Source organism: Clytia hemisphaerica, unplaced genomic scaffold, assembly GCF_902728285.1.
Source record: "Clytia hemisphaerica strain Z4C2 unplaced genomic scaffold, Clytia hemisphaerica genome assembly, whole genome shotgun sequence".
Classification (NCBI taxonomy): Eukaryota; Metazoa; Cnidaria; class Hydrozoa; order Leptothecata; family Clytiidae; genus Clytia; species Clytia hemisphaerica.
In genome coordinates, this window is record NW_027103836.1 from 945,909 (window position 1) to 968,374 (window position 22,466).

A 22,466-nucleotide genomic window follows, 5' to 3' on the forward strand; every position below is an offset into this window, starting at 1 on the left:
GCACACCCTACCAAAACTTTTACACGCTCTTTTATGTAAAAACATAAGGCTTGGATGCCCAAAATATTAATAACGGAGAAAGAAGCTGGGAATGTCAATCCCAAGATTGTTCGTTATTTTTTGTAGTCCCAGGGGAGGGGGTTAGAATCTACCACCCTCGATTATAGTCGCATCTCAGAATATTAATTCAATCATTCATCTTAAAAATTTTAACAGAAATAATACTAACAATTAAAAAAGAATAAATTCTAACGGAACAAAAAAAAACGAAGAACGAAATGGCGAAGATTGAAAAGATGAAGATTATGGGCATTCGAAGTTATTCACCTGAAGAAGGGAGTGTTATCGAATTCCAAACACCTCTCACATTGATTGTTGGACAAAATGGATGTGGCAAAACTGTAAGCTCTTCTTGTCATACCTCTTTTTTGAATCAGTTTGAATCGGCAATTACACCTTCTTTGTCTCAGAAGCTTCTAACTTAAAAAAATGCTACAACGAGTTGTTTCAACTCATAAATGGTTAACCTCTGTTTTTTGACCTGGTGTGTCAAAGATGGAATAAAATCAAATAAATTTGGAAAAAAGATGCTTTTCTCTGATTCGACTAGATTCATGGACGTATCATCTAAAATTATTTCATAATATCGTGAAACAGAGTTTTTTAATATAATTGACTATGATATAATTTGACTTGATATGAATCTCATCTCAATAATGTTTTTCACAGACGGTGATTGAGAGTCTATCGTACAACATCTCTGGTAACCTTCCTCCTGGATGCAAATCAGCCACTTCTTTCATCAATGATCCAAAGGTTTGCTCCAAATCTCATTCAACTAATCTTTCCAGATGAGATGGAGTTTTTATAAGATACTTTAACCCTTTAAGTGCCACGGTCATTTTTTTCTAAGTTTTTAAAAGAGAATCGCTAGTTCAAACTTTTATAGTCTGTTGGATAGATTAGAGTCTCCTCTTTCTTTTAGGCGCCTTCGGCACCGCCCGATTTAGGGAGGGCGGGGTGGCCGGCGGCTAAAGGGGGGGGGTTAGGGAAATTAAAGCAGTCAGCCTGCCTGAATGATAGAAAGGTGCCCAGTGTTAAAACTTCAAATTAATTCGTTGGAGGATAGAATCAAGTAAATCCGGGCCAAATTTGGAGGTTCTTGGATCACTCGCTGACCAAAAATGCTAAAAAAAAACGGTCAAAATCTTAAAAAAAGTGGATTTTTGTCAAATCTTTGCATTTTTTTGCATTTTTTTGACTTTTTAGCTTAAAAGACTCACTTTTGATTTTTTTTTTTGCTTGGCCATGAAGCCCAATCCAATTCCTACGAGTTAGACCAAAAATGACGATTTCTAATTCAAACTGGGCATAGCCCATGTCTGATATATAGGACATTGGCACTTAAAGGGTTAATTGGTCATTTGAAGCAATAAAAATAACGCGTTCTTTAGAAAAAGTAACAAAATTGTTTTATTACTGGTTAACGACCAACAAAATCAAATAAGAGCTTGTAAAAACTCCATCTCGTCCCAATCTTTATCCTTGTAGTTACGTCTGTTTATCTTCTTTTCCCACGTATCATTTTTCCAAGGGAACATTAAAGTATTCCTTGGTCAACAACGTCAAATGTCTACAACAGATACAACAAATTTGGTGTAATTTGAGTCTGATGAAGTCCAGCCCTTGTATTACTATTACTATTTCTGATCGCTCTGCATGACGCTTTTTATTCGATCAACTTCTTTAGATCGCTGGAGAATCTCAGGTTAAAGGGCAGGTGAAACTGCAATTTCGAGATATCACAGGAAACCAACTGATCAGTACAAGGAGCTGCCAATCGATACAAAAGGTACTATACTAGAGAGTGGGGAAACTTAACTCTACCTATTAAAGTCTACCGAGCTCTAAACCTTATAAAAAAGGAAAGATTCTTTTTTTGTTAGTCCAGACACGGAACAAAAAGATGGTTGTCTGGCCTCTGGCCTCTGGTTTACTACTTTCTTTACTACCGATTCACAAATATTGGATAGAAAAAAGATATTTTAGCTTGAACTTTATTAACTTTTAAATATTATTAATAATAGCGTTTTCGATATGAAATTTTCTGCGGAAACCGCTAAAAAGTGTTGATTATACTAAACATTGATTTTTCTGTAAAGAAAATACTTTATCGCAAATTGTGAGTTTCGCCGTTATTCGATTGTACCTATTGTGTTTATCTGTATCATTTTAGGCCAAGAAAATGGAATCGAAAGCGATAGAAGGAGTCATTCAGAAGATCAATGACGATGGGAAGGTATTATTTTGTTGTCAATGAAATTCTGGGACCTTCTTTCTGGATCCCAATTCTTAATGTTAGCTTGGATCCCAATTCTTGATGTTAGCTTGGATCCCCAGTTTTTTTTATCATATTTTCCTTTTCTTTTTTTCTTCCAGGCCGTTTCTTTGAGTAGTCGTTGCACAGACCTCACAAAAGAGATGATTTCAAGGCTTGGTGTGTCGAAAGCTGTCCTTGATAATGTCATATTTTGTCATCAAGAAAATTCTTACTGGTAGGATTCTTTGAGCAATTTTTTGATACCATTTTCTCATTCATGTGCTCTAAAGTTGTATACTAAGGGCTGAACTTGCACTTACTCCTGTTGCATTCAAACATACATCATCAATTTTTCTTCACTCTTTTTTTAAAAGAGTGAAACGGGGTGAATTTTTAGACGTCAAGTGATCTGTTTTCATCTATTTGATTTGTCAAAAACTGTTTAAATACAACACTTATACGCTTATGTGATTTTTCACCCCCCCCCCCCTATGTGGCCCACAATCAAATCAACAGCCTTTGATAGATTGCAAAGAGTGTTTTAAAATCCGAAATAAAAATTAATTTTAAGAAATATACTTCTCTTCGTAGTTCTATGTTGGACGGTGAAAAAGAATGCGGCTATTATATTTTGATTTTTCCCGACATGTTTCGGACTCGGTCCGTTCTCAAGGGAATGATATTTCTATAGAAAAAAAAAAGCGTTTTTATACAAAATTGTTTGACGTCAAATTGGACAAATACGTCATTTTAGGCGATTTCGGCTTGAAAATGGGTTGGTGTAAATGGGGCCATCTGATAAGTTGAATTTGGTCTAAAATGAACGTGTAAATCAGACTTAGGCGCTCGGTTGGAGAAGATTGAGTTCTTGGTTCAACCCATGGGGTGCGAGGGTTCTCAGTTCTTTGATCCAGAAGTTTTCTCTCTGTAGTATTATCCTTTTCATTCTTTCTATATCTGTCTCGTTGATCTGTTCGATGATGGTGAACTTTGCGTCTCTGTTGAAATCGTGGTTGGTTTGGTGGAAATGTTTACACGCTGGGATTGTCTCTTGTCGTGGTCTGTATGCATTACTTCTATGGTTATTGAGTCTTTGATTGAATTGGGTCTCGCTTTTTCCAATATATTGGATGTGACATTTGTTGCATTCCAAGAGGTAGATGATGCGAGTGCTTTTGCAGTTAACGTTGTGGAAGATCTGGTACGTCCTTTTGGTTTGTTGACTGGTGAAGGTTGAGGTTGACATTATTTGTTTACAGCAAAGGTTTCCTGTCCTTGTTAAGCAAGGCTGGCACTTTCCTTTCAGTTTTTGTTGTTTTCTTGAGACTTTGTTGTTGGATATTGATGTTTGTCCAAGTAGATCTTTCAAGTTTTTGTTGCGTCTATACGCAATGACTGGTGTTTGTTGGAAGGTATCTTGAAACCGTTCGTTGATGTTTAGGATATCCCAGTGCTTTTCCAGTAAGGTACGGATAGGTGGTAAGTTTTTGTTGAAGGTAGTGATGAAGGCGATTTGTTGTTTATTCTTGGTGTTGTTGTATTTTAGGAGATCTTCCCGGTTCTTAATCTTAACTTTGTCGAACTGTTTATTGAGGTTTTCAGCTTTGTATCCTCTTCTGATGAATGCATCTTTCATTTGGAGGAGGGATTGGTTGTATTCTTCGGGGTTGGAGCAAATCTTTTTTATCCTTAGTGCTTGACCGTATGGGATGTTGTTTTTTAGGTTGTTTGGGTGGTATGAGGTATTATGGAGGTATGATGACCGATCTGTTGGTTTTTTGAAGATCTTGTAATCTAGTCGATTGTTCTTTATGGTTATCGTTGTGTCCAGGAAGTTGATCTCGCTATGAGAGTATTCCGTCGTGAATTTAATTGATGGGTGAACTGTGTTGATGATTGTGAAAAATTCTTTTAGATCACTTTCTGTGCCTTTCCATATAAAAAATATGTCATCAATGAATCTGAGGTATTTTATGATGTTGTTAGTTATGCGTGGATAGATTTCTCGTTCTTCGAACTCTCCCATAAAAATGTTTGCATACGATGGGGCACATTTAGTACCCATTGCGCATCCTTTGATTTGGAGATAGTGTTTGTCGTTGAATATGAAGTTATTAAGGGTGAGGATGAGGCGTAAGAATGTTAAAATTACTGTCATGTGTTTAATGGACGACTCGACGTTTGTTAATGATTTACGAATGGAGGCTATGCCTTCGACATTCGGGATGTTGGTATATAATGCCGACACATCCATGGTTAACAAGTATTGCGTGTGCTGGTATATGTAAATCTTTGGTTTTGTTGATAAAGTCTGTTGTGTCTTTGATATATGAAGGCAGTGATTTCGCATGGTCTTGTAGGTGATAATCAACATATTGGGAGATACGTGCTGTGTGACAATTGATGGAGCTGATGACAGGTCTTCCTGGGTTATCTGGTTTGTGTATTTTGGGTGTGGTGTAAAATTTTGGTGTCCTTGGCTGTGTCTCGGTAAGCATTTCAGTGGTTTTATCGTCTAGTAGCTTGGATTTTCTCAGTGATTCTATGATGTCTTGTATCTTTTTGTTATGTTTTGGTGTGAGGTCTTGGTCACACTCCTTGTAGAAAGTCTGGTCATTTAGTTGTCTTAGGGCTTCATTTATATAATCTGCAACGTCTTGGATTACTACGGCGCCTCCTTTATCGGCGTTTGTGATGATGATGTCTTCTTTTCTCCTTAGTTGTTCTAAAGCTTCACGTTCTTCTTTTTTCAGATTGTATTTGCGTTTGGTTCTTGTGACCTCATGGTTATTTATCTCGCTTTCAAAGGCGTCAATAAAAGTTTTGACTGTGTGATGTGGGTTATTTGGTGTCCATTGGTTATTTTTCTTTTTTATGTAGAATGGCTTTTTAGCCATTGTTACATTAGGGTCGTTTCCGAAATGTGCTTTTAGTTTAATTTTTCTTGCGAAATTTTTCTTCGTAGTTCTATATACTTACCTATTATTATAGGCCACTTGGAGAAGGAAAAGCTTTGAAAGAAAAGTTTGATGCCATCTTCGCCGCGACGAGGTAATCTTTCTTACAAAATTCCATATGAATCTGTATGAATTTTAAATCCACTTTATATGCTTTTGCTAAGATATTAGACATTATGATGTCCCTTTTATAAAGCGAGACAGGTCTAGAATGGATATCTCGAGTTAATTTAATTCATTCATTTGCCCATTCATTCATTTTTTCAGATACATCAAGGCACTTGAGAGCATTCGTAATTTGCGCAAAGAACAAGGCGGTGAAGTGAAAACATATGCAAGTGAACTTGGATATTTGACAGAAACCAAAAATAAAGCCGCTGAGGTAATTAAAAGGGGTTCTTGATTCTTTCTGCTATATGTGGAATTTTATAAACCGGAAGGTAATCACAGTAAAAACTTCAATGGAACTATTTCTTATTTTTCTATGTTAGAATTCTCCTTGATAAGGACAGAACGAAGCTAAGTCTTCCGTGAAAAAAGTATTACTTTATTCCTTTATTGCTCCCTGGAGCAACTTTTCTAAACTAGAATCAACTTTTTTGACACATTTTAATTTAACAGGCCGCAATATTGTTATTTATTTATTTAGATCAAGAAGGATCTATCGAAGGCGGAATCACAAGTCCTCGTCACCAAAGATGATATCCAGAAAATCACACGGGAATCAAAACCCATTGAAGTAAGAAACGAGATTTTCCCGCCTAACTAAAAATTTGACCAAAACGTTGTCATCGGTGGGAAAATACCCTGCAATTTCAACTCCACTGGGAAATTAACTTTGATTTCATTCCCATTCAAGATTCAATAGAAAAATGACACTCCAAATTCATCCCACTGGATTTCTCGAGGTGGGGATAATAGAATTTCTATCCCCTTCGATAGAAATTTTCATCCTCGTGCTAGAAAAATTCCACCGGTTCTGTGAGAGGGGTGTATGTGTATAGGCTTGGATAGTGGTAGTATTCGAGCATTTGTTTTGAACTATTTCCATCAATGATCTTTACCATTGATTTTGTCGTATGTTTTTTCTTTGGTTTGGTTTTGCTAATTTTGGGTTTTGACCTTCATCAACAGTTCTGTATTGTTTTCTTCATATCACCATAAATACTGCATTAAAAAAGCATAATTTTGTCAAAGAAAAAATCAAGTTTTGGGACCCATTTTATCTTGTTATTTTAGGACCAACTGGAAGAATTGGACAAAGTGTCGAATGATATTATGCATATCAACACCAATATCGGTAGGTCATTCTCCTTCATTATTCTATCCTGTAATATACAACTATAAAACATGAAAAATTGGTTTCTGCACTAGAATCTAACGTTTTGTTCTATCTAAGTAAATAAAAGTTTATAAATGAAATATGCGTTTAAAAAGAAGCCGTAAAGTTTAGAAGATGACCTTTGTTTGGATATTAGCTAATTCCATGATGGGTGAGTTTTTTACACTTCGGTCATGCTTTTCTAACAATTCGGTTTTAATTTTATACTAAAACATTTTGAACGAGTAGTGTTTTGCATCTTCTCTTTTAATTTTTTTTGTGTACACGTTTATGCATAGGTTGTGTAGAGTCTAGAGAAAGCCTACAGAACTCTCTGTCATCCCGCTGTCTGTTCTCTTGTAGCTTGGTTGCCTCGTTTATTCCCTGCTTCCACCGTTGATTTCTGTTCACTTATTCAACTTCATTTCGGTTTCTCATAATTGACAATGCCGAACAAGTCATCCTTAGCCATATGTAGGTCCACTTTAACATGTGTGTGGGTTGGATGGAGTATGGTTTCTTTGACTTCATACTTCAGTGAGCTCAACCCATCAGTTGCAAAATGTTTGTATGACTCTTTGCGAATGTCGAATCTAGAAAATAACAAAATTTGGAGAAAATGAGACACCACTGATTGAAAGGGTAATATTTTGACGTAATATTTTTGAAAGTAAAAAAAGTACGTAATTGCCGTAGCCTATCAGCTTTATTAGATTGGTGTACTGTGTTCCTTTTTTAATTATGTACAAAATACTGGCCACCAATACCCATAAAGTACTTTTACAAATCATAGATGGTGATCCCTACCTGTCACTTTTTGCGTCGACTTCTGCGTTGTCATGCTTGATCATTTTGTATCTTGCGCGATGGACGGATGGTCTCCACAGTGTCAAACCTTTCCATGCCAATCTAAAATAACAATCTCGTGAATCTTTATTATTGTGGTGTAGGAGTTCGGTTTAGATAAATGACATTCTGACTTTTAAGACTTTTAATACTTTGTCAGGTTTTTCCGAAGAAAAATTTCAGTAAAAACAATTCAGCAGCTATCGTAGCGATTAGTAATTAGCTTGGTATTCTTTTTAGAATATTTAGAGAGAATACAACTCGATGATTATGATCCATGCATTTACTTACCTTCGGTACAAGTTGTCATCTTCAGCTCCCCATCCCCAAAAGGAGTTTGAAAATCCGTTGATCAATTCGAAATGGTCTCTTGTAAACATCTCGATCCCTCCAAATAGTTCTTGGTATAATAACCTTAAAGTAGAGAATGTTTCAAGTCAATTTACAATGGATGTCATTTCTTTGTTTAGTCATTGTTTCTTGTATACCCTCTTACGTTACCTGTTGCAGTCCTCAAAATATAACATAGAATGCACTAAACCATGGGCTAAACCATTTTTGTTTGATTGGGGGCTGTATTTTTCAAAAAAAATACTGGGGGCTAGCTTGCTAGGGGGGGCTAGCTTGCTAGGGGGGGGGGCTGAGTGTTGCGTAATAGAACTGGGGGCAGAACTGATAAGTTGAAGATGTTTTAAATTATGTTAAAAATCTATGCTATGGGGAAGGTTTTATCCCTCTTGAAAAAAAAATTTTTGCCTGCGGCGTAATAAATTTTTCCAGAATTTCCATGCACTAGACTATTTTACAAAATGCAGACCGTTTGAAGCTACTTTAGTGGGATAAACTTTCGCGGGATTAAATTTCGTGGTTGGGCCTATCCGCAAAATTCAAAAGTTTCGTGGGGACTTAATTTCGCGGCTGGCACTATTGGGTGTTAATATTTTCAGGATTTTGTGACTTTCACTGTCAAATCATACATGTTGGTTGTTGAAATACACATTATTTGCGCCTCTTTGATGCAAGTAACCATTCAAAAAGTATTTATTTGACATTTTTTGAGTTTTATTTAGAAATATTTCGCGGATGAGGCCCTTCCAAATTTCCATTGGGACTTAATTTCGCGGATATTCGAGGATGACACCCAAATCCGCAAAATCCGTGAAATTTGATCCGCGCGAAAGTTTATCCCATTAAAGTAATGGAAGTTGTCAACCCTAACTTTTGAAAGTGTTGTTGACGTACTTATAAGTTGTAATTAAAAGATTTGAATCCTAGAGAAAGATAATCTTTTGGATTTTTTTTTTTTATTTTTGCTCCTCGAAATACACATCAAAGGCTTGATCGCCATCTCGAAGATATTGAAAACATACCTATAGTTATATTTATCGAGGCTGACAGAAAGATGTTGTGGTGAGGACTGGCACGAGTACATCAGTCGGTCATCTTCCAGCAAAAGATCAACATCATGGAAAACCACGCAATCGTACGGGAAATATTTCTTCGCTTCGTTGTATCCAACGTTCATCAGCTTTCCACGATTGAAAGGGTCTTTGTCCACCTTTTTTGAAGGAATATTGTGAAAGCTTTTAAACCGGTTTATTTGTCATTATAAATTATCATCCCATACCAGGGACCTAGTTCCAACAATCGCAACAGAGCAGACTTTTTGACTCAATTTAGAAGTTTTAATTTCTAGCAACGAAGACAATGTCATGAAAAAAGCTTTGAAAGCCTTTTTTATTGTTTTTCAGCTTTAGCTGATCATTTAGAACCCAGTTAAACGTTTGTTACTTTCATGGCTTTCTCAACAATCGTTCCAGAGAAGAGTTCCTAGTATGGACTGCTCAGTCATTCAAGAAGCGCACTAAAGATGCGCAGGTAAAAATTCCAAAACAATGCACGAAAGAATAAAACTTTTCAAGGAAAAGTACGTTTTCTTACCTGATCGATCACAAAAATACGGTAATGTAACTTCTGCCGTATGAATATCGGGTGATAATGTCTGAGAAAAATGCTGAGTTGACTTTCACGATTACGATATGGGATCACGATCGCGACCTGCAAAAGCAAGGAAATTGAAGAATTTGAATCGCGGACCTCTACAAAACCGTTGGTAGTATCTGTGAGGAGCACGTGTCTGTTAAAAAGGATGGCAGCAGCCTAAAGAAACTCCAATAATTTGTTTTCAAATTTACTCGTGTGAAAAGTTACTTATGTTACAAAGTTCGAAGCATCCAAACAATCGAATGGTCTCACCACCCATTTTAAGATAGATATCTTGCTGCTAAAAGGCAGCCTTATTGTTGTCTTTAGTTACCGCTTAATATACAGTTGAATTAGCCCTAAGAGAGTGTTTACAAATTAGATATTTCAATTTGACTTACTGAGCTCGTTTTGCATTGTTTCGGAACATACCAACCACCAGGATTTAGGATTTTGGTGAAACTCTCCTTGAAGACTTCATCCATTGTTGTTACATTCATGTTGACTGAGATTCTGCCTACTGAAAGTGAAAGAAAAATACTAGAATGAGTCTGACCCCTCATTTTCTCAATGCTCATTTCGAATAAGTCGACTTTACACAGGGTCAGTGGAAGGTGTCGCATGGCTCCGACTTAGAGGAAGAATATAATACCCAAATTTCGATCAATTTTAAACCTCTCACTATTATTGGAAGATTTAGGAGAGCTTTCTAAAATAATTATAGCGTCTAACAAGATCACTTTAAAGTAAAGCAACTAGATTAGAAATTTTTGTATTTAAATCAAGCTTTTCAAAGATGCTTGGAAAGTTGGACAATTTAAGAATCCGAGAACCTTTCATTACTTACGTGTGTTAGGTACACACTTATTCCTTTTCGAGCAATGACAGTCAATATATGACGTAATCTCTTCTGTTCTTTTGTCATAACCTGAGGTGATCAATCGCATCTTTTCATCCTCTTTGCATTTCTCCGGTGAAAAAATACTTTGGATTTCTTTTTCAAAATCCTCGACATCTCGTCTCTGGTGATTCTGATATTCAAAGCCTTTGAGTTGTATGTTGATGATTTGAGTGGTTGGGTACACCAGAGCTAAAACCACCAGAACTGAAGTGTAGCACGTCAACGCTAACAATATGATGAAGGTGTTCGATAATGTCTTGTCGTACATGGCTAGTAGAAAATAAAAAGAACTTATAAATACATAATATCCTCCAATAACTTAAACTAAAAGAGCATTTATTCACGGCGAGGAAGAAACTGCATGTTATCTTTTTCGGGTCACCAAAATTTTGTAGGGGTTGGGGCTAAAAATATGATAAACAAGGGCCGCGACCATAGTTCCAGTTTCTGGACTTAAAGATCTCGTTAGTTTTCCAACAATGGACCCATAAATTCTGCAAATCTAGCTAATTTTGTCGCATATTGCCGATCATGACGAAAAAGGGTCCAGCCTGCTCCCAGCAAACCCTGAACCACCACCTCCTTGTGCTGACGAATGTTCCGAATAAAGAAAAGTTATGTTAGCATCTCTTCTCAGAGGATTTCATAAGATAAAACTTATTATATCTCTTCCTCTTTCCAGTCAAAAAACAATCTGATGGAGTTCAACAAATTAAAGAAATTTTATTTGTTTTGAGTTTGATAACAGGAAGAATCTGCTAAGAGAAAGATCTCTTAGTTGATCAATCTTTCGTTATTATAAACATGCTGCTTGATCTTCACTCTACCACTAAAAATGATAGTTTATAAAGATTTTGCGAGGCTCCCAGTCAAAAAAATGAAATATACCTTGATCGCACGCCATCTTTCCTTACTACAACTTATACGCTTTCTCGTGGTAATGAATGTTGTTATCTCCCTTAATAACGATAGAGTATTTTCTACATCAAGAGACCACTTTTAAAAGCTTTTCAATTTAGTTATCATGTAAATTGCTAAAAGAAACCACACTAAAAGATAATAGGCATGCAATGTTAATCAGTTTAAATGGTATTTCACTTTCTCTCTTTTATATGTATCTCTCTCTAGAGCTTCACATAGCATTATCTGATAATGAGCTCTTTCCCTCAGTTATATTTGCTTTATCATGAAACAGCTTATCTGAGATTCCACACTTTTCGTAAGCTGTCTTTAGGCGAGGCCAATCTAATTTGTTGTTTTACGGGTCAAGCTACCCAAAGAAGAGGGTCGGTCGGTCGGCGAAAAAATTTAAAAATAAAAGTAGAATTTGGCCTATAAGATCTCCTAAAAGACACAAAAAGGTCAAATTCATGGATAAAATGAAAATTTCTTAAAACCTTGGAAAAACTACCAAAATTTTGAAAATTTGGCAGTCTGTAAAGCAATGAAAATAAAAATATACTACCAAAATCAATTTTATTTCGATTTTTGGAATTTGAACAAGAGCCGCAAAGATGCGGATAAATATTTCCTTTACAAATGTTAAAATAATAATTGATATCCTCAAAAGATTTCAAAGTGCTTTACATCTCAGATAACATCAAGCAACACAAGTCCCTAAGAATTTCAAAATTCCATTTATGTTATTGCCAGTATTTATTTATTAATAAGATGACTGTAGGTTCAAAGTAGAGTAGAGCCAAGTAGAGTGTTGTTGAACACATCAAAAGACCTGATTATATAATTATTATTTTAAGCGCTGATTTCCAGAAATATCATATAGCCAAAAAGGGCAAATATTTAAAATGAAAGAATGACAAAAAGGAGAATATTTCACGCAGTAAGAAAACCAAAGAAAATTTTATATATTTTCAAAATAATGAGATGAAATATTTTGCATTATACTTTCATATATATAAAATATTGTAAAAAATATAAAAATTTAAAGTAACTTTTGGAGTTTTTTGAAATAATGTACGTGCTAAAAAGTAAAAATCTTTCAAAACAGGGAAACGATTTCATATTTTCCGACAGAATGCAAAAAAAAAAAAATCTCATTTTTATATACTGGGAAACATTTCATAATCTGAAAGAATGTCGATAGGAAAAAATTCCCCTAACATAAGCCATTTTGTGATTTCCGAAAGCATGCTGCAAGAGCAAAAAATGTCACATACTTGGAAACAATCAAAATTTCCAAAAAAATTTCAGAAAATAAAATAAATTGTCATGCCAGGAAATCACTTGAGTTTTCTTCATTTTTTAAATGCATGTGGAAGAAAATGTAAAAATCACGACAAAAGTTTTCCACGTTTTAAATGTGCATACCGTCAACTGCTTTAACTTGGGACGATTGGTCAAAACATGGGACTGTTTGATATCTGGTCTGTATTTTCACTAACTTGTTAAATCTCTTTGACAACAAATTTGATTTGATAACTCCACCAAGTTTATCAATCATACTTCCTTTCATAACATGTCACGATAACTTTCACTGATATGTAGCGACGATTGGAGAATTAGAGAACACATGCTGCCTAACTGCCTATCGCCCGATGGGATTAACAAATAACGCGTGTGTAACTTGCTGTGCGAGTGATGTCAAACGCTCCATCGTTTTGCCATTTTTTCAATACACCGTTCATTAACTCAAATCAAATGACTTTGGAGGTTCGGTGAAATGGTGACCAAATCGCCGTCCCATGTTTTGTCAGATAGTCCCAAGTTGGAGCAGTTGACGGTAAGAAAATCTCCATATTCACGACAAAAGTTTCCACGTTTGAAACACACGTTGCAAAAGATCTCTAAATTCACAACTAAAGTTTTCCACGTTTTAAAATGCATGCGGCGGGGAAGAAAATCTCCAAGTTCAAGCTGGTTCAAGAAAAATTTTAATTGTACATGTGAGGTGATTTCAAATTATTTACATCCATATTCAATGCAATAAACCTTTGCCTTTTAAGAAGTATAACATAACATTCTTCATATTGGGGCCGTGGTGTTCCGGATCCGGTTATCAGTTTTAAAATTTGAAATTTATAACCGCAACGAGTTTTCGCTAACTGTCACTAACCCCAGCAGTTAATTCATTGTTGTAGATAAAAAACCAAGGGAAATTCAATCATTAACCAGTCAATTTTGCTCCATGTTAAAAATTTTTAGCTAAAATCAGTTCATCAACCATTCCCATTGTTGCATTGTCGGCATTGCATTTGGGTGCAAACTTTTTTCATATTGCAAGTATATATGTAATTTTTCAGGTATAACATGGTCAGATTTATTCACAGTCAATTGCCTTCGAACGATTTATGCAAATATACAAACAAAATTGAAGTTAGTTCGTTGTGAAAGTTGATAAAATGTCCTGTTTTTCCAAGACCAACAAGAGATTGTATTATCTCATTCCAAACCAACAGAATGTAAACGAAACATCAAATCCAGAAAGGAATATTAAGAAAAGTTCACTATCGACCATTCCTTGTGACAATCGTACAAAAATCATGATCCATTTCAACTCATCAAAGCATATAAACCAAAGCAAAGAAAAGTAACGAAAGAGCAAAAAGTTGTTGTCTATTTTCTGCCATCTTTGTTTTGACAGTTAGAAACAAAGCAATACGCTTCTCAAACGGCCGACGTTGCCCGATCGACAAGGAAAATAGAGCGCCGTACGGATATTTACCACAGACGTTTCTCGGAGAAATGACGTCTTCCGCCTCAAAAAAAGAACACCCTACTGTTTTTACCACCGGAGCTTGATTTAAAAAGAGACTCATGTACAAACTCACGAAATTGACCAAAACCGAGCGTTAGACTTGGAGAAGGAGAAGAAATTTTACCGTTTTAACAAATATTTCCTATATAATAGGAAATATTTAATTACTAATCAAATTGGTCTCGCCTTTGCAAAATATTGAGCCTCGAATATGCTAATGCTCTAGAAAACAGTCTTACTTAAATATCTCTCTTACTCAAATATCGCTCTTTCTCGAACAAAACTCTTGGTCGCTACAGGTTACTAGGTCATTTTTGAATTCTTTAGGTCGAATTCCGTTCTAATATAATCTCTCTAACTCTTCCAACCCAAACTAAAATCTTGTCCCTAGAAAATATTTTCAAGCTAATTTTCTTTGTCTACAGTATCTCGAAATTTCAAAATTATGTCAATCATTGATATCTTCAAAAACTTCCTTTTTCAGTGCAAGCAAATCCAATAATATGAAAAATAATCAAAGAAATGCCATAAAACTGTGCTCTAAGTAGCTTCAACTCTTAGCAACTTTCTGTTTGATTTAACACATATGACGAATTTTTTGTCGCCCCCTTGTTTTTTCACTCATCCCGCCTCTCCCAGTGTAGAAATGATGATTCTATAAATCTTACCAAAATACATTATAAAAGGCTAAAAAAAAAGACTTGGATAAGTATAAAACAATTTGCTATGTGTATCGAATTGCAAAATTTCATGAAAAAATACCGCAAAATTTTAAAAATAGTGGAGAGACGGCTTTTTGTTTTATTTTTACCAAAAATTGAGTTACAACTTTTTTGCTTACCAACTTTAAAAGACGATTCAAACAAACCATGAATAAATTGAAAGGTCGTAGTCTGTCTTCTCTATCATGCCATACTGTGATAACAAAGAAATTAAAAAGTGTTAAAAATCGCGAAAAATTCTTCCATTTCAAAGAAAGAAGATATCGTAGCAACGAGGGTTTGAAAAACTTTTTTTCTCGATAGCACGGTCTTTTATCGAGAAATCTGATTGGTTCTTTTTAAAACATACACCAAACGGAATACAGTGTGTCGTCTATAGCTTTTATACATATGTCAATCAATTATTTAGATACGGGAAACGCAACGAAATACAAGGACACTGGCTGTTTCAGTTTCCTTCATTTTATCACCTCACATTCAATTTCTTCAACTTTCTCACCATGATGTCGAATCTATAACTTTTCTACAGAAATCAATACATTTTAGATTCACTCACAATCCTTTAGTCTTTCATGTATCATCATGAATTATGTCACGAGCAGAACTTGCCTTGCTTCGATAAAAAGAAACTCCGTCAGAAAACTCTCAAAATGGACTGCTATAAATTGATCTGGAGGATCTACCCTGATGATGGTTTGTTAACTCACTTTCTCATGTTTCACGATATTTTCTTCATATAGTCAAAATGAAGTCACGCAAAACAGAACTGGAGAAAACTATTGGAGAATTGGAACAAACCATCGACCAAAGATTCCAAGGTAAATGTATGACAGAATTGGACAAAATGGTCTTACTCTAAAAAAAAAAATTCTTATCTGGAATGGATAAGATTTGTTGTAAATTTGACCCGTTCACTAAAGACGGAGTAAAAAGCGAGGAAGATATTTTTCATATCACTATGTTATCGAAAATAAAGAATACTAATCATCGAATTATTGTTCGAGACAACGAGCTAGATTTTTGTCAATTTTAGTTGTATTTTCCCTGAAATTAGGAATATAAAAAAATCACGGAACAGAAATAATTTTGCGGCTCGCCTCTTTCCTGAAACACAAAATTATCTTATTTTGTATCCCGGTTAAAAAATTTCTTTTCTCGTTTCTTCATTGCATCTTTCACGATGGAATTGTTTTTCTTTTTTCAGGAAGTTTTGAAGAATTGAAACTGAAACAGAATGATTTTGCAAGCCGTCTGGCGAAGAAAGAAACTGACCTCCACGATGTTCGTAACTGCCCCCTCGAAAGACTCTTCGCTCACCAATTTTTTTTTTATTTCTTTAATACTTAAAAGCATAATTTCTACGACTCCATGGAAGGAAAATTAAAGAAGGGTTCATTTTCCGAAGAAGTTTTTCTTTAGAAATTCAAGTTCTATTTCTATGGATTGCCAGGGAATAATAATCTTTTGATCTAAAATTTCAATTAAATTCATTCAATGAGAGTTCTTCACCTCTTAGAAGTATAACGTGGTCACTTCACCAAACTACAAAGTCTTGACTTGAATAGCCGAACGAGAACCATACTTCGTTTGTTTTAGTTGAAAACACGAATTGGACGGATCGACATTGAACTAAACAGTTTAGAAGAGCGAAGGACAAAATTAATGCAAGTGCAAGGACGACTTGAAAAAGAAACAGCAGTAAGTTTGCCATATCTAAGCATTAATTTGAAATAAGTATTTACTGGTGGGTCTTTATAACCATCGTTATAACTCAACGTTATAACGCAACTTTCCTTCTGTAGACGAAATCCGTCTAGTTGAGATACAAAAAGTTGTTCTTGGTCTTCCAGTAAGAGGGCTTTTGGTATAACTAAATGGCCAATCCCCAGATTCCTGTCCTTATTCGCCAAACCGAGTTGCAAATACCCCCTCTTTGTAACTCGATCGCTCATAAGAATCACAAATTTCTGAAACTGTTTTGTAAGGTTTTTATCAGCTATAAAGGCTTGAGAATGGATTGAGAGAGAGATTCAAATTAAAGAGACAGGGTTTGAGGGCTAATGTATGTGGTTGCCCGTATTTATCTTGTTTGCCAAGATATTTATCAACGCCCCTTAACATTCCATTATATTCAAGAAATAATTTCTTTTCAGGACCACAAAGCATTAGTGAAAGGACGCGATGACTTAATCAATGTCCTTGCAAAAGACTTTGAAATATCAGGTCTGTTATTTAACTAAAAATGCAGGATATAGTGCTGCTCTTTTCAGAAATTTCATTTCTTTCCATTTAGCACTTCATCTCAATTTTGGTTTTGGGGCTTGGCCAATTTTTTAGGTGGGTCTGAACCTTTTTTGCGATGGTTGAATTTTTGAGTGGGTCAAGTTTTTTCTGTGGGTCCATAAAAAATCGATCCACAAAAAAGAAATTACCCACGAACTTATGCAAAAAACTTTTACTCACTCAAAGTAAATCCTCCCACGCGAAGCAGACTTGAGCAGAAAATTTATTTTCATTCAGGTTACAACTCTTCTTCTTACGAACCACACGAAGCGGACACTTTCATTAACAAACTGAAAGATGTTTACATCAAGTCTGTCGAAGAGGGAAAGAAAACTAAGGTCTGTATTTAGGTGACCGTTCTCAATCACTATATTATCCTGTTTCACGTTTTTGTGCAGGCAGGCCAACAATTACTTTCCTTTCCGTTTTCGTAAAGTTTAGAGCGAAAGAAAAAGGTTGTTGTGAAAATCTATATGAATTACAGTAGCTTTCTGCTCAGGGGTGTCGGAAAATTTGAGTAGGAGAGCAGATTTTTTATGACAAAGTAATTATCTTTATATACATTACATATACATAAAATATTTCAATTTCTTGTAAGAAGAACCAATATACTTTTGAAGATCAAGAAATTAATGATGAAAAAAAAATTATCTATTTATAACAACATTAAAAGATTTTTACTTCACAACAAAATTTTGCTAATTTTACAAATTTTTCCGACATCCTTGAGAACACTACTGAAGTACACGATCTACACGAATGCAATTTCAATTTGGAAATGAAATTATAAGAATTATTGGTGTTTAACATTTTAGTACGCCACGATTTCTTCTACTTGTAGGCTCATTACAAAGAAGAACTCCAAGAAGCAGATAAGACGATTATGAAATATCAAAAATCTTTAAATTCTTATGAAAGTATCATGGACCAGAAACAAAAGATGATTGTAAGTTTTCCATTGGTTATTATAACAGTCGACTCACTTATTCGAAACTTTCAAAGTTATTCCCAGTCCCCATCAAGGAGAAACCCTCTCAATACACTTTATATAATTCGGATCCCTTTGTAATTCGAACATTTAGGATTCCACGTTAGAGTTCGAATCAGCGAGAGTCAACTATATTTACTTACATTGACAAAATCTGTTTCACAGATTGTTCTAAGTGTAAACACGACCTTTGTGTAACCTGGTATGACGGTCAACAATCGACAAGAAATCGTTTATTTCTGCGGTCTTCAACGCAGTAAAGCAAGGTTATAAATTAAATTCGTAGCAATTCCATTGATTCGTAGGATTCAGGTACCGGATGGTGAACATTGAGCATGTCGCTCCCCTCGTCTACTACGAACTAGTGTAATAGCAACGAACCGATAGCACAGTTGGGAGAGCAATCGCCCGGCAAGCGAGAGGTCGTGGGTTCAATTCCCACTCGATTCGTTACCTTTGAAAAAACTGGGAAGTACATTAGTGCAGGATTCGTAGATTCATAAATTAAATCAAAAGGGATATTTTTATAAAGAAAAAACCAAATGTTAAATTTATTTATTACTTTAAAGTAGGGCTGTTTAGAAGAGTGCTTATATCTTAACTCCTTCAAACCCGTAGAAAACCAACCAAACGAAAATAGACGATTTGAGCAGCCAACTGAATCGATTAGCAGCTTCCGAAAACCGCATTCATAACATCGAAAAACAACTGCGTCAAAAAGAAACGGAACTCAACGAATACCGGACGGATAATGATACGGAGAGGCTTGAGAACGAGATCAAGGAATTGTCACGTGACAAGAAAGACAAAGAGAGTGTTTTGGTGACTTTGAAAGATGAAGAAAATTTGATGTTGCAGAATTCCGCTGCTCAAACGAAAATCTCAATGATGGAGGATGATAAAGCACAAAAGAAAGATCAGTTTGACGGAATGTGAGAACGCTTTCTTCATCTCGTGTTTCTTGCCTCATTTTGTGTAATCAAAGATTGGTTCTTTGCATTAAATACTTAAATCTTTATTATTGTCATATTCTTTGCCAATTCTTACCCTTAACCACAGATTTATAAAGCCCGAAGGGCTAGATGTCGTGCTTTAAGCCATCGCAGACAACCCGTGAAGCTTCTGATTGGTCAAGCGCTGAAATTCTATTTTAATGTTACGTGACTTTGGTAGAATTTCCGTGTGCCGTGGTTAGGTAAACAATGGCACACTTTTCAGCCAAAGCACGGCATCTAGCCCTTCGGGCTTTATAAATCTATGCCCTTAACTCTTAGATTGAGGAATCGTCAAGGATTGTTGGAAGATTTATTCGACACCAGACCTCCAGCAGAAGAGTTGAAGCCGAAACTAAAGAACTTCTTGCAGCGTTGCCAAGCTGACTCACGTAAACAAACAGATGAATTACAAAAGTATCATAACAAAGTTACAAAGTTGGAAATGGAACGCAACCTTGCTGTGTAAGACTCGATTCTTTTCGGCTTGATGGCCCACGCTGTCAAAATGTTAGAGTCCTTAGTATAGAGGATTTCCGTTTAACTAACTTGCCTCCGCTATTATGGAGGAAAACTTAATTGCCACAAAAGCTGATTTTCACTACAAAACTTTGCCAAAACCTGATACACCTCTATACGGCAACCCCATCAATGCATCGCAACCTGTCATCATCATTTGTAATAACGCTATACTTTTTTCTTTTTTTTTTCTTTTTTTAGCAAAGAGCAAAATAAGAAGGAAGAAAAATTGAATTTTTCCAGTCAACGAGTGCACGATGTTTGTCAAGAAAATGATTACAATGAATTTAGAGAACTTGTTCGGCAGCAAGTTCAATCATATCACAAGTAAACTCCCTTCTTATATATTTTTCCTTTGCATTAAGATAACTTAACCGCTCTGAATCCTTTTCGGTTGAGTGGCCAACTGGTTTTGGCTCCTACTTGAGACCAAACTTAGCATCGTCATCTCTCAAAGACCTTGCTTTTTCAAAGGCTCGTTCAGCAACTGTTGGGAATGATATGACGAGATAACCTAGAATAGTAAGCTTGCATACAAAAAAACATAGCACGAAATTTTCGGATTTTCTTAAAAAATTACATTTTTCTTTTCCGAAAAAAAGGTTTCAAAAAATTTAACTTTCGAAAGTGTTAAATCATTTTTCATCAATGTATCTCTAGTGCTCTCATCACTGTTAACTTACACCCAACTTACTTTTTGTAGGAATTTGAGCGAATTGAGTGCTTACGAGAAGATCTACCAGAAGTACCTGTTGGATTTGTCGGACGATAGTCAGACTGGTTGTCCTTTATGTCATCGAGACTTCGATTCCAAACGCGATATCCGAAATCTTATCAACGAGGTTCGTCATTTTGTCCATATAATAGTCTAATATGAATTTTCAAATATGTCAGCCAAAATTTTTCGTCGGGGCAATTTTTTTCGTCACTTTTCTGAAACTTGAATATCTTTTTCTCAAATAGATTCTATTTTTCTCATCTTCAAACAGCCATTCTTTTTGTTTTAAACCTAATGATTTGGATCTCAGCTCAAAACGAACGAAGATTGAGCGCTAATATATTTCGACTCCAGTAACATGAGAAAGTTTGAGAACCTACTTTCTCACGCGCATCACTGAGTACTTTTCAAACATTTTACCTTTTCCCACACATGTTATTGTTTTAGTTCAAACCTTACCAAAAATCCCTACGTTTTTCAGTTGGAGACGAAGATTGAGGACGTTCCCGGAACAAGGGAAGCACTTCAACAAACTCTTGAACAACAAAAAGACCTCGAACAATCAATCCTTGATATCGCTCCTGAGAAAAACCAAGTACAGTTTCTCTTCAGAAAGATCTTGCAAGGAATGCTCTGTGACAATAATTTTTCGTTGTGCAGAAATTATGTACCATTTTTAAGTTCAATGACGTTCACGATTACTGTTCTACTTTTTGGACTCTTTAACTCTGGTCTAAGATTGTATAATATTATTTAACCTGTGAAGAACAGATGGTCTTTTTCTAGTATTAGTGTTTTTGAGATATCTGTGATCCATCCTTAATTCTCCTCCTCAGATGGATACTTTGAATGAAGAGTTGCCAATCTTGGAAGAGAAAATCCGAAAGTTGAACTTGGATATCCAGAAAGAAAAAGAAAGCCTTGAAAAAGTAAGCTCTCAAATCAATGTAGTGTTTTAGCGAGTTGAATTTGACAATAGATTTTTCTGGTAAGGAAACAAAAGTTTTTAGATGGAACTTCAGGAGTGATAAACCATCTACACGTTACTGCTAGTGGTGTGTACAACCTCGTTCACTGCGGATCATCAGCTTTTTTATGCTTAATAGCGCCAGGTAATTCTCTGGCGCCCATCAGTAACGTAAATAAAGCCTGGAATACACGGGGATGAGGTTGCTTACTCAGTGGATTTACCATTTATTCTAAGACAGAGGCTGTTCATCCAATTGTCGTAATTTTGAAACATTTGAAAACTTTTTCTAGATTTCGACAGCGAAGAAAGCAACCGATCAAAAAGAAAAGAATGCGCGAACTGTCGAAGCTGACGTCATCAAGATCGATGATCTTCTTTACGATCTCAAAGGTAATTAGCTAATTCACTTCCAATGCCAGATCAGTTCAAAAACCCCTTAAAATGGAAATTATAAAATAATGAAAACCACCCACAGGGATTCGCCCTTGAAGTCTCCAGCCTGCCTAAAAGTTTTAGCCTTGTTTTGGCGAAAACTCGTGACCACGCCCTTAAAAATGAAAATTTTCAAAAAATGAAAAAAAGACCCCCAGATATTCACCCAAGGAACAAGTGTGCCAAATTTCAACCAAATCCGATCATTTTTGAAGTCTCCAGCCTGCCCCAAAGTTTTAGCCTCGTTTTGGCGAAAACTCGTGACCACGCCCTTAAAAATGAAAATTTTCAACAAAAAAAACGCCCCCAGATATTCACCCAAGGAACAAGTGTGCCAAATTTAAACCAAACCCGATCATTTTTGAAGTCTCCAGCCTGCCGCTAAAGTTTTCGGACAGACATACATACACACATACATACATACATTGTCAGATTCTAGCTCAACTGAAGTTGAGAATTCTCGTGCGATACTGAACTTCATCTGATAAGTGAGACTTGTCTCGCTTCGTTGTTGGACCTACCCGAAGAACGTACCTATGTACCAAGAATGAATTTTCTATCTCCGAAAAATCTTTCTTCTTAATTTTTCATCTACATTTTCCAAAATTAATTCACTTCCAATGCCAGATCAGTTTAAAAATTCTCGTGCGATACTGAACTTCATCTGATAAGTGAGACTTGTCTCGCTTCGTTGTTGGACCTACCCGAAGAAAGCACCTATGTACCAAGAATGAAGTTTCTATCTCCGAAAAATCTTTCTTCTTAATTTTTCATCTACATTTTCCAAAATTGTTACAAT

General features: G+C 35.7%; 2 protein-coding genes and 1 non-coding gene across 4 annotated transcripts in view; 2 read left to right on the forward strand and 1 right to left on the reverse strand.

Moving 5' to 3' along the window:
* The first annotated feature begins 214 nt into the window (after positions 1–214).
* Positions 215–22,466, forward strand: part of LOC136807132 (DNA repair protein RAD50-like) — a 33,581-nt gene continuing 11,329 nt past the window's right edge. The window contains exons 1-22 of the mRNA XM_067063709.1: positions 215–401; positions 730–816; positions 1,751–1,852; positions 2,237–2,299; positions 2,440–2,555; positions 5,312–5,371; positions 5,545–5,659; positions 5,927–6,016; positions 6,517–6,577; positions 15,506–15,583; positions 15,970–16,046; positions 16,362–16,463; positions 16,919–16,988; positions 17,286–17,386; positions 17,890–17,994; positions 18,655–18,968; positions 19,311–19,493; positions 19,749–19,874; positions 20,251–20,389; positions 20,747–20,860; positions 21,102–21,194; positions 21,526–21,625. Of these exons, the coding sequence (XP_066919810.1) occupies positions 279–401; positions 730–816; positions 1,751–1,852; positions 2,237–2,299; positions 2,440–2,555; positions 5,312–5,371; positions 5,545–5,659; positions 5,927–6,016; positions 6,517–6,577; positions 15,506–15,583; positions 15,970–16,046; positions 16,362–16,463; positions 16,919–16,988; positions 17,286–17,386; positions 17,890–17,994; positions 18,655–18,968; positions 19,311–19,493; positions 19,749–19,874; positions 20,251–20,389; positions 20,747–20,860; positions 21,102–21,194; positions 21,526–21,625 (2,419 nt within the window). The 5' untranslated portion in view covers positions 215–278. The remainder of the gene's footprint in view (positions 402–729; positions 817–1,750; positions 1,853–2,236; positions 2,300–2,439; positions 2,556–5,311; positions 5,372–5,544; positions 5,660–5,926; positions 6,017–6,516; positions 6,578–15,505; positions 15,584–15,969; positions 16,047–16,361; positions 16,464–16,918; positions 16,989–17,285; positions 17,387–17,889; positions 17,995–18,654; positions 18,969–19,310; positions 19,494–19,748; positions 19,875–20,250; positions 20,390–20,746; positions 20,861–21,101; positions 21,195–21,525; positions 21,626–22,466) is intronic.
* On the reverse strand, positions 6,547–11,821 carry LOC136807134 (beta-1,4-N-acetylgalactosaminyltransferase bre-4-like). 2 transcript variants are annotated; one of them, XM_067063712.1, is made up of 8 exons: positions 11,217–11,821; positions 10,275–10,598; positions 9,829–9,944; positions 9,386–9,502; positions 8,815–9,002; positions 7,736–7,858; positions 7,406–7,507; positions 6,547–7,191 (listed from the first exon to the last, which is right to left on the reverse strand). In XM_067063712.1, exons 1-8 carry the CDS (start codon positions 11,230–11,232, stop codon positions 7,020–7,022), a joined length of 1,158 nt encoding a protein of 385 aa, XP_066919813.1. In that variant the 5' UTR covers positions 11,233–11,821; the 3' UTR covers positions 6,547–7,019. The 2 variants fall into 2 exon arrangements, with proteins under 2 accessions (XP_066919813.1, XP_066919812.1); XM_067063711.1 differs by having other exon boundaries at positions 9,829–9,947.
* On the forward strand, positions 18,414–18,486 carry Trnaa-ggc (transfer RNA alanine (anticodon GGC)). The gene has a single exon. It is a non-coding gene; the product is annotated as a tRNA-Ala (tRNA).